Genomic DNA, 12041 nt, shown 5'->3' with positions numbered 1-12041 from the left:
TCATTGTCTCTGGCTTACCTGACAGTTAGTTATATTATAACTTCTACCAGAAGAGTCACTAAAATTCTAAAATTATTATTGCAGTCAAGAATAAGTAGTTTTAATTAAAGAGTAACCAGCAAACTAAAGAAACTTCTATGACTGTTACATTCTATGTCATAAGTTGGGTACCTTTGTTGCCAGCCATGATTTGGTTTCTTTTATTAAACAATGTATATTGAAATATGTTGTTACTCATGAAGCTGAAATCCAAATGGGCCCAGCTCTGTGCTAACTCCATGATTAGTTGCTCACCATAATGGCCTCTCTTTGCTTATGCTTTGGCTAGGTCTTAAAATTAGGTGGTATGATGTACTTCTGTAATTAATTTAAATTCTGTCACATGAAAACATATTAAGTTAAAATAATAAAAGCCTACCCAAATGCATGAAGCTGGTGGTTAGGTTTAATAGCAAACAAACATAAACCTGAAATTCATATTTCACCAAATGTCTACTCTTCATCCAAGCCTCAACATTTGATGAAGGGAAGGAGAAAAGTTTGATAATAACAAGACAAAATTATCAAATGGCTTGAAATTCAGATATGCCACAGGGGAACAAGTATCTTTGATTCAAGTAGCTAGAAAAAAAATAGAGTTGCTCATTGTTTTCAGTATTAGTAAAAGAAAAGCAATGCAGAGAAAAAGAGACAAAAAATATAACCAAGAGACCAAGAAAAAAAAGCAAACAGGTTTTAGGGAGCCAATATATACTCTATTTTGATAGTACACATGAAATCCCTAAAAGCTGAGATGAATTAGGAATCTACAGAAAAGTAAATAAATTTGTCTTCAACCTAAAATATGCAAAATAAAAACGTTACAAAACAAAGTGTTGTTGTTAAAGTCACGCTATGGGAATACTTCATTAACTCTGTTGACAACTGATTGAGTCAGAGTGAGCACACTTATCAATCTTTAAAATTCCTATATACTTGTACCAAGAGCTTGACATAAAGAGTTTTGCTTGAATAAACATTCTGATTAAATCTAGAGTCTGAAAGACTTGTTATAGCACCCCATACAGTGTCTTTACTATTTAAAAAGAAGCTAGAAAAAAGATAGTATATGGTACCAGTGTATGCTAGAAGAAATCAATTTAATAGCACTCCACAGACAAATCTTGATGAAAACAGTGCTTAACACAATATATAGTAAGTTTTGTTGTAATGCTACAGTCAAAAACAGATAATTGTCAGTAGATCAGAGTTTGCATGAAAGCTTTGCATGACACTGGTTGGACTCCCTAATTGTCGTGGATTTGAAGTACTCTCCAAACACTGTTAAGTGCACCCTAAATCATGAGACTGAGACAGGTAAATTTGAAAATAGGAAAGGAAGAAGTAGAAAAATCTTCACTAAATAACACTGATCTTAAGTATCTTCATTCATGCAGCTATCAGGACAGATGTAAGACTGCCACTGATATCAAGCACGAGATAAGTAACTATGTACTAAATGATAGAAAAAGTCTAGATCTGCAGTATCAATAAGACTCGATGAGAATGGAATATTTTGTTATGTATCAGTTAAAAAACCTTTACTTTGACCTCCAAATGTTGTCAAGAGGCTGAACTTTGCTAAAACACAAAAACTGGACTGTTGATGATTGGAAAAAGAGTGATATGGACAGAGAATCGAAATTTGACATATTTGATTAAAAGCATAGGTTTTACAAACAATTATCCAATCTGTGTAGTGCAGAAATTACTTAGCTAAGAAAGAAGATGCTGGAGTCATTCAAATAATGCAATGACACTCACAGATCCCCAGTCTCAACCCAATTGAACAGATTTGGGATTTCATAAATCAAAAACTTGACAAATCAAAAGTTAATTCCAAAGAAACTCTAAAAGTATATTAGATATATTTGGAGTAAAATCCCAAAGGACAGTTTGATTAAATATGTTGCAACAATGCATGAAAAACTGTCTGCAGTTATTAAAGCAAAAGTAAGACAAAATATTAATTGTTTACTGAACTCAAGCACTTTCACTGAATTTCTGTTGCACTAAATATGAAGATTAATAGAATTTTGATGTTTCACCTGTGATTTAACTTTAATTATTCTTTAAAAGTAGCTTGAAATCTAATTCTTGACTTTATCTTGACACTTTTGTAGAGTACTATATAATTATCAAAAGTGACTTTTCCTTCATCATCCCATAATACCCTACTCCCATCCTAGTATCTTGCTTACATTTAAAGAAATCTCTACTATTAATGCTTAAATTTTCAGCCAACTTTTTCATATACGTATTCAGCTTCCTAATGTCATGTTGACCACCTTTTTTATTCTTATAGTCTTCTAAGTCTTTCGTCATATAGCACTTCCCAGTGGTATGCCTGTAGACTCGCACCCCTAGAAACTGGGTTTCTATGCTCGTGGTAGGCAGAGTAAAAATAGCCCATTGTGTAGCTTTGTGTTAAAATTCCAAAAACAAACTCATCATAGCAGTCAACCTAAACTCCTTAATTTATAAAACTTTTCTATAGTTGTATCTTTCGTATTCTTTGTAAGTCAACTTGTTATTTTACTCGTGGCCAGACTTTTGTTCCTATAAGAAAGTTTCAACCTTGAATATTTAGAAATTTCTTCATAAAACGTTTACACATTTGATCAGTCTATCCAATTAATTTAGATGCCTAATTCACAACAAACAATTTTTGATGAATGCTTCAAAATTTGAAACTAAAATCTTATTATTTCTGACTTCTAAACAAAGTAGAATATCAATCCTAATTGAGTTATGATCACTTGTACATAGATGTTCTCCAGTCTCTACTGAAAGCTAACAATAAAGATACAATAAGATTGTTCCTGTTAGGCTCTTTTACAAATTGGTGAAGGATACCAGTGAACAGCTTTTAACACCTGGTTTCAGTTGAATATTCCCCAATCTGTATGCCTTATTTACTTCTGTAATATTAACCTTGCTGTAAAGCTTTTCGTTAACCTGATCATTTTCATTAATTAAAAAAAATAACAATATAGTCTAATTTGTATGAGAGTGGAACACAAAATTACAATTAAGATTTTGTTGTTAATGTATGTTTATCAACTGTAAGCAGATTGTGTGCACAAAATGCTAATATTTCTTCTTCATCAGTACCAGATGTTAATATGTTTGAAATAATTAAAAATAACCGTCATTCTGTTGTCTTTGGGTAATTTTATCCATATTAATTTTGGTTGTATTGAGCACACTTTAAATTAAAATTATTTGTATGACTTAGCTAAAGAAAGTGGTGTTTCATCTAATCTTTTTCCCTTAAAGTGTAACAAGAAATACGTTAAAATTTAGTGTGTATCTTGATGTTATAGATTACCATGTGCCAGTTTTAACTTTTTGAAAAAATGTTACAGCAACAAAAATAAAGATGCAAATTTAAGAAAACTAGCTCAAATGATTTTAATGCATTAGTTGAATGTAATCTTTAACGTAACATACGGACAGCAAGAAACGAGTTGGTTCCATAGGACTGTCCTTGTAAACAGGAAAGACAGATCAACCAATTAACCAAGAATTGTATAATTGGTTGATCTGTCTTTCCTGTCTAATAATCCAGACTGTACCTAAGTGAAGTGTAATAACAGGATTATTTTAATAATCAAAATAAAAATAAAAATGTAAATATTGCGATGTGACTCGTGTAAAAAAAGTTGAATACTTTGATATAATTATATCTCGGAGTTTTATTGGAAATAGAGTATGTTAATAGTGTTAGTAAGTTAAATGCAATATGTATTATTCAAGAAATGTAAAATGTTTTTATTCTCTTTTAATATTCCAGACTAAGTTCAGTTTACAAGCTGAACATAATTACACGCTTCAAATATCACTGTAGCTACTTTAATGAACCCACCTCACTACTTTGTCATATTCGAATTACTAGTTTCAGATATTTGAATGCTTCAAGAAAAATTAAGACTCTGTTATAGTGAACGAAACATAGGATTTACCTTAGTTGTATTCATTTTTCTTGATTTGTTAGCAATCTTTATCTTCTTAACGTATATTTCAGCTAACAGCTTAAGCTTAGACATGTTTAACCATAAATTTGTTTTTTGTGTATGTATGTATATTTATGTTTTTCATTTCTGTATATACTTTGCCCCCTCCCTCGCTGGTACAGCGGTAAGTCTACGGATTTGCGACGCTAAAATCAAGGGTTCGATTCCCCCGGTGGACTCAACAGGTAGTCCGATGTGACTTTGCTATGAGAAACACACACACACACACACAGATATATATATATATATATATATGTATATATACTTTGAAATAAGAAGAAAAATAAAATAGCCATACGATGGTATAAGAAATAACTTATAATTAACTGATTTCAACTCTTATCATAAAGATACCGTATAATCAAGTGATCCATATATTAATACATACATAATTTCAATATAATCAAGTGATCCATATATTAATACATACATAATTTTAATATAATTACCAGGTTATTGGATTCTTTTAAAAACTCAAATGTTGAGAATTAGAGAATATTTAGCTATTTAAATTTTATTCCCAGTTCACTGCTTAATATAATGTAACGTTTTCATGACAGTATGATGTACAGTGATATATAATAACATCAAGTGTTTGCATAATTGAAAATGGACCGTCATTTGAGTGCAAAAAATAAGTTGCATAAGTTACCAAAAGTAACTCAAAACTCTAGTTATTTCAAACAATTTTTAAAATAACTGGAACAGTGGACAAGATTTGTTTCATCCTCAATATATTAAGAACAGTTTTGAAAGCTGGAAACATCGAACTTATTTTAGGGACTTTCGTTTGTTCAAATAAAAATTGTTGAGATACTTCGTCTGTACTACTCGTCTTCAGCAATCGTTGCTCATCTCGGGGATTTATAAGTTTTTCACAGTTTCGGATGAGGGATCAATATCTATCTCAAATGCGTCTATTTATGTGATTCACGTGTTTACTTTTAATTAGACCATCATAGGTTATCAATGTATTCTCAAGACGGCTGATATGGGTATTAAAACGTGAATTAAAAATACATTACAGAACAACGTTTCTACATTCTTAGGTCATGTTCAGGTTAACAAAGAGAGTTTGAAACTTACTGTTGCCGGGCACAAGTCTTAGGGACGAGAGTGTAAACGGGTACGGGATTTTGTGTGGAGGGTTGCACTTAGATTGGTTTTGTTTTGAATTTCGCGCAAAGCTACACGAGAGCTATCTGTGCTAGCCGTCCCTCATTAAGCAGTGTAATACTGGAGGAAAGGCAGCTAGTCATCACTACCCACCGCTAATTCTTGGGCTACTTTTTACCAACGAATAGTGGAATTGACCGCGACATTATAATGCCCACACAGCTGAAAGGGGCGAACATATTTGTTGCGATGGAGATTCGAACTCACGACCCTCAGATTACGAGTCGAGCGCCTTAACAACCTGACAATGTCGGGCCTCGTCAAAGTAACTAATGTAGATGGTATTTTGAACTTCGTAGCGTTCTCCAGGTAAAATGTTATTAACATGAACTTGATATAGCTTAATATTTCAGTTATAGGTGTTACATAATTTATCGACATACACACAGATTCTCTAAAAAAATCCAGTGATTTTTTTTTTACAATATATGTATAAATATGTATTTGTGTATCATATTAATGTTTGTTTACTACATCACATTTCTAAGAGCTTATTCCTTTATAGGTAATTTATCCTGACGGTTCAGAGCTGTTTCTAAGCCGTTACTGTAATGCTTTAAATTTCCTATTTCATTGTGTATACGTTGGAGGCACTACTAAGAGTGAAACTTTATTAATGCTACTAGTTGACTCTATAGCAGGGGTGACCAAACCACGGCTCGCGAGCCATATACAACTCTTTGACATATAATGTGCGGCTCGCGGAAATATGTTAGCTGAATTCCTATTTCATCACAATTAATATAAAAGGTAAATAAAAAATATTTCAAGTTTTATAATTATTTACCTGGTATAAACTGAGAGTCCACTGAGTTAAAACGTAAGTTTAATGTTCATGGTGAGTAAATATATTTAAGTATTTAAATGCTAATTTTAATGCTAGATTTGAGTCAGGGATCAAAGAAATTTCGGATAAACAAGGACTACAGAGGAATTGTGCTGGAGAATCAGTAATAGTACAAGCCAGTGCTGACAATTTAGTTTTAGTGGGCGTGGCTTGCGATTGCGTGATTGTGGCGTGTATGGCTGTGTTACGGGCAGTGAAATTAGCGGAGTGTTAGTGTGATACAGGGCGCTGTAGAGTTTGGTTGCGTTGCGCGTGTTGGAGCTTATTGTTTTTTTTCACTTTAATTTTTTAGAAGTGTATGTGAAAATTTTGTGAAGGAAGATGGCGTCATCAAATTGTAAGAAGCGAAAGTATGAAGATGAAACCAGAAATTTTAAACCAAAGTGGGAGGAAGATTTTACATTCATGGTTAAAAGAGGTAAAATCTTTGCGTCTTATCTGAAATGTGTTACTCAGTCATTACAAAGCTACTAACTTGAAACGCTACTATGAAACAAATCACAAAAAACTTCTCGTTTGATTATCCACATAAATCAGAATTACGGAGAAACAAGTTAACTATGTTAAAATCACCACTAAATAACCAGCTAACACTGTTGACAACGTTAAGTGAGGAACTTGATACAACAACTGAAGCTAATTTTGTAATATCATGGAATATTGCTCGTGCTAAACGCTCATATTCTGATGGTGAATTTGTTAAGAAGAATACGGCTGAAGTTGTTGCAATGTTAGATCCAAATACAACTACAGAGGGACGTATCTTTCAGATCAGTGCCGCTGTTGCAGGCAAAATGCAAAATGATTTAAAGAATTCCCTTGTATTCAGCTTAGCTCTTGACGAACCTACAGACATACAAGACAACCCACAACTGGCGGTATTTGTTCGTTATGTATCCTCTGTTGTAACTATGAAAGAAGAGATGTTGAACTTCGTGGCACTAAAAGAAACAACTCGTGGTGTTGACATCAAAAATGCGCTTGTCAGAGCCTTAAAAATGTTGATATTCCACTGGATAAATTCGTCAGTATTGCAACAGATGCAGTACCTGCAACAGTGGGAAACATTCAGGATTAATTGCACTTATGTAAAGTGATCACAGCTTTCCAGAGTTTCTCCCTGTTCATTGCATTATTCATTATGAAAACCTAGCAGCCAGATACTTCAAGTATGAAGATGTTATGAAATTTGTTATTGAAATTGTCAATTTCATACGTTTAAATTGAAAGACCCACCGAGAGCTCAAACATTTTATTGAAGCAGTGGAGATTGAAGATAAACCATGTGGTGTCTCTTTGTGAGGTGGCTGTTAACTAGCAATGTCTTAAATAGGTTTATGGATCTGTTGGAGCCTGTTATTACTTTTCTTGAAGAAAAGAAAATATTTTATCCTCAACTGGAAAATGATGAATGGATGGAAGATTTAATGCTCCTTATTGATATAATGAATCATCTACAAATTCTCAACTTTGCACTCCAGGGGAAGGATAAGATTGTTTCTTATTTTACTTAGAGAATTTTTAGAAAAAAATAAGACTTTTTTCAAAGAGACATATTGTCCAGAAACTTCAGTTACTTTCCCAATCTCAAAAGGAGAGTAAATACATTCCCTGATATTGTATTATTCCAGTTTGTGCTCTTTTATTTCAAAGATAAATTAAAAGGACTACTTAATAATTTCCTCGACAGGTTTGAGGGCTTGCAGAAGCTGAAACCATGCTTCGCCTTTCTTGTAAATCCATACATGGTTGATATGATCAATGATGGTTGTCCAATTCTCGAACCTCTGCTTACAGAATCATCTGCTGTAGAAATGGAACTGGAACTAATAGAACTACAGGAGGACCGAGTCTAAAGATAATCCACAAATCCCATTCTACAATCGAGTTCTGGAAGCAAGTTCCAGAAATAAAATATCCTGAACTGAAGAAAACCAGTGTGCGACTCATCTCAATTTCAGTATTCTGTAATGAAGTTTGTGAAGTCGAAGCATCGTGCAATCCTCACAAATCAACATCTGACGGAGCTAATTCGTACAGCCTTGATAAAATATCAGCCGGAATTTCAACGACTCTTAGCCAAGATGGAAACTCACAAAACCTCTACAAGCAGTAAATAGCCTGATAATTGTATCATTGTCTGTTTGTATCAGAAAAAATATTATGATAAGACTAACATTTTGTAAGGTGATATCTAATTAAAATATCTCTAATTTTATTGTTTTGCATATCTTCCTCCATGTTTTGACCAGATGTTTACTAAGACAAATAAATATCATTAAAAATATCTGTTTTACCTCTTATTTTTGACAGTCTCATTTAATGCTAATGAAATGCAAATTTGCATATTTTTTAGATGTTTCCGTAGTTTATTACTTTATTAAATACGCTCAATATACTTAAAACAATAATCAGCCAGGATTTTGAAAACATTTGATATATATAGGTGTACTTTGTGATTATTGAGACTAACACAAATTAACAGTTTAAAAACTACGTATATGAATTAATATTATTACGTACATGTATTTTTTATTGTTGTTGTTTTGAATTAAGCACAAATGTACTCAATGGGCTATCTGTGCTCTGCCCACCACGGGTATCGAAACCCAATTTGTAGTGCTGTAAGTCCGCAAACATACCGCTGAGCCACTGGGAGGTTGTATTTATTAATATTTATATAGAATGTATGTAAAGAAATGTGCATGTAACAATAAAAACGTGTGTGTAATATTTGTTTATGACTTGCAGCTCTGAAACATCTGAAGTTTATCGTATGTGACTCTTACGTTAATTAAGCAAGTTTGGTCACCCCTGCTCTATACAGTATTTGTTGGACTCAGCAGACAGCGCGATGTAGTTTTGTTTATAAGAACACACACTTTTCTATTTTTCATAAAAGCTTCCATTACGAACACTTTTCTACTTTTGACGTTCAGTCTAAATGTTATAATGAAAAGGGGTTGGGAAACTAGCTGGAGTCTCATCACTTTTGATTTCTTCAACGTCTAATAGTAGGTAATGTTTATTCGCGAAAACTTGGTAAAGATTTCAAACCGGGGTCAAGAGGCTCCTCTTAATTACATATTTGTTTCATTTTGCTGAAAGTTAGCAATGCATCGCGATTGGTTGAGGCCGGAAGAACATAGCTTATCTTGTAATAAGCAATTCATCCAAAGAAGTAATTTATTACAGTTTACTATTGAGTTTCTGACGCCTAAAAATTGTTACATTGTTTATAGTTTTGAACATTATTGTCACCTAACTGGTATTGTGTATGATATTAATTTCAGTTATTAATAATATGCACAGGAAACTTTTATGTTACTGTTCTACAAGTTAATATTTGTGTTTCTTCTTACTTTATATTAGCGATGCAAGAAACTGTTTCGACCGGAAATTGATCTTATGACAGAAGTTCGGAAAAGGCAAATACATGAAAGGGGAATAACTGCGACAACGGCCGTTTAACTCGTTAGAAAAGTTTTAACTGAGTTAATAACACTACTGACGATAGATGTCACCTTTTATTAAATGATGGTTTTGTGACCAAATTGTTTTTCCTTGTTGGTTTTCGATGAGTTCCGTGAGAGATAAGACTGAAATTACGACTGTTAACGACAACAATATTAACACAATTAACAACAACAAAAAGGAATCGGTATAAAAATTAAATTAATTAGCGTCATCTAAACCACCACAAGATACCACCATTTGATAAAATTCATTTTTATTCAAATAGGACAGGAATTATTCACTACAAACAAATCCAATATATGTTAATAATTGCATTTAAAATTAGATATGTTAAGTTGCACTACCTCTGATTAATGTTTAGAAGTTAACAAATGAAAAGTACGTTTTGTATATAATACTTGACTAAAGATACAGGATATTAACACAGTTGTGTTTTGTGACATTATATTAATTAGTTTCACAAAAGTGTTTTTATTTGCTGGTATCAAGATTGCTTAAATAGCATATAAAAGGTCTGGAGACATAGAATACTCTTGAATTTAATGTAGCGTGAAATTGTTGATACACGGTTAAGAAGTTTATTACGTTTCCTATAAATTAAACTTATATTGGTTTTGATAAGTTATCGTATAGAAGCAATGAGAAGAAAGGAAAAGTATATTGTACTGTTAAATATAGATTTAACCTTACTTATGTTAGATCTATTTCCCAAATGCGGTGTAATAAACCCAATATTACATGTTTACATAATTCATCTTTTTTTATAGGCAAGTTAACAAGACCACCATACATATTAATAAATTTAATATATTAGTAAAACCAAAATCATTTTTGATCAGTATATTTAAAAAAAGCGTAGTCTACGTTAAAAATTCAAAATGAGGCGTTTCGCGTTTCCCTCTGCATTTCTAGCTATTTAAGTGTTTTTTATTACTTTTTGTTTTAAATTGTTGGTTTTAGTGTTGGAACGAAACATACGTATTGTTTCATATAAATATAGAAATAATTATTTTTGGGAAATATCTCTTTATATTTAATAAAATTTCCTATGCTACATCTGTATCGTCTGTTAAAAATAAAGATATCATTAAATGAAATATTCAATTTTATTAACAACCCATTAGGGAACAGGAACGTTTTTACTGTTAAAGTCAATCCTTAGAAGATAAAAGTCACTGATAGATTTAACTCATAAAATTATTAGGTAGAAATAATTTTCTTATATTTAATTCGCTGCTAGAATTCAGAAACGTTTTTAGTTCTTTTGCAATCCTAACTACAGAATTATGAAATTTAAATATATATATATATATATATATATATGTAGAAATATAGGTGTTTATTGAAATTAATTTATTTACTAGAAATTCGGTCAAAATATTTTAAACTATATAACGATAAAAACTACTAAATCGCATTGGATAAATACCTCAAGTATTTTGAAAATAGTTTAGTAGTTATTAAACTAATTAATTTTTGTACAAAGTTATATTTATTAGATATCTTATATAAAATTAAAATTTTCTTTTTTTTTACCTAAAATAAACTGTTACAAGTGTACGAACAAATGTTAATGTATTTTTCATGAAACAAAAAATAAGATAAACTTGTTGAATTTCGACCTGAATTTTTTATAATATGCTCTTTTAAAACCTAATTTTATTTTGTATGCTTAATATAACTAAGTTATGCTAGACTTTTCAGATTTAATACTAGAATCTGTTACAATTTTTTCAACTACTTAGCTTTCTGGTTGGAAGGTAAATTATCCCTGCTGTACGTGCACCCATTCGTTTAATCGTTGTAAATAAGCATAAAATATTTTGTTTTTCCAAAATCTTCATATTTTAAACAAAACAGAGTAGGGAAGAGATACTTTGATAGGACTTTTCTGGAATAAAAATTAAATATTAAAATTTGTTTCGTAGCTTTTTCCTTTTAAAAATTTTTCTGTAATATATATCATAGTGGTGCGAGATGATGTATTGTAACCTAAGGTGCTGTTGTTAATGTTATTAGTCTACTTTCCACTGAAGTATTTTTCCTTTATATTGATTGTAGACATATAATTACATTCAGAATATGTAGTCTGTGTTGTAGATTTCATTAATGTAGTATTTTCCCTTTTTAATGACTGAAAACTGAAGTGGAATTGTGTATTACAGCGTGTGAGAATCCAAAATAAAGGTTTTCGTCCTTCACATGAAAGTCTCAACTTTTTTCTGTAGTGGTAATAATAATTAAATAACCGAACGTATTAGATAAAGACAATAGTGTAAATCTTATTAGGTCAAACTATTTGCAACTTTAACAACATTCTTTCTTTTCTGATAATCATGTAAATAAAGCTTTTCATTCTTCACATGAAAGTCTCTTTTATCTTCTGTAATATGAATATGAATTAAATTGAGTAAAGTTGCAGTTGGCGGGATAAAACAGATGTTCAGAATTTATCTCAAATTATTTTCGAAACAAAATATTAGTTT

At 31.5% G+C, this 12041-nt stretch overlaps 1 protein-coding gene across 4 annotated transcripts in view; it reads left to right on the top strand.

The window, feature by feature from the left end:
• The window catches only part of LOC143255623 (sodium- and chloride-dependent GABA transporter 1-like), an 83532-nt gene extending 71776 nt beyond the window's left edge, over positions 1 to 11756 (top strand). For 3 of the 4 annotated variants that reach the window (XM_076511561.1, XM_076511563.1, XM_076511562.1), the window contains one exon: positions 9451 to 9632. In XM_076511561.1, the coding sequence (XP_076367676.1) occupies positions 9451 to 9549 (99 nt within the window). In that variant the 3' untranslated portion in view covers positions 9550 to 9632. Of the gene's footprint in view, positions 1 to 9450 lie in introns of all 4 variants that reach the window. The other variant, XM_076511560.1, reaches the window with a different exon arrangement.
• Positions 11757 to 12041: the final 285 nt, after the last annotated feature.

This window comes from Tachypleus tridentatus, chromosome 7 (assembly GCF_004210375.1).
Source record: "Tachypleus tridentatus isolate NWPU-2018 chromosome 7, ASM421037v1, whole genome shotgun sequence".
In the NCBI taxonomy this organism is placed as follows: Eukaryota; Metazoa; Arthropoda; class Merostomata; order Xiphosura; family Limulidae; genus Tachypleus; species Tachypleus tridentatus.
Note: the sequence above shows the minus strand (reverse complement) of the source record. Positions and strands in the feature narration are given on the sequence as shown.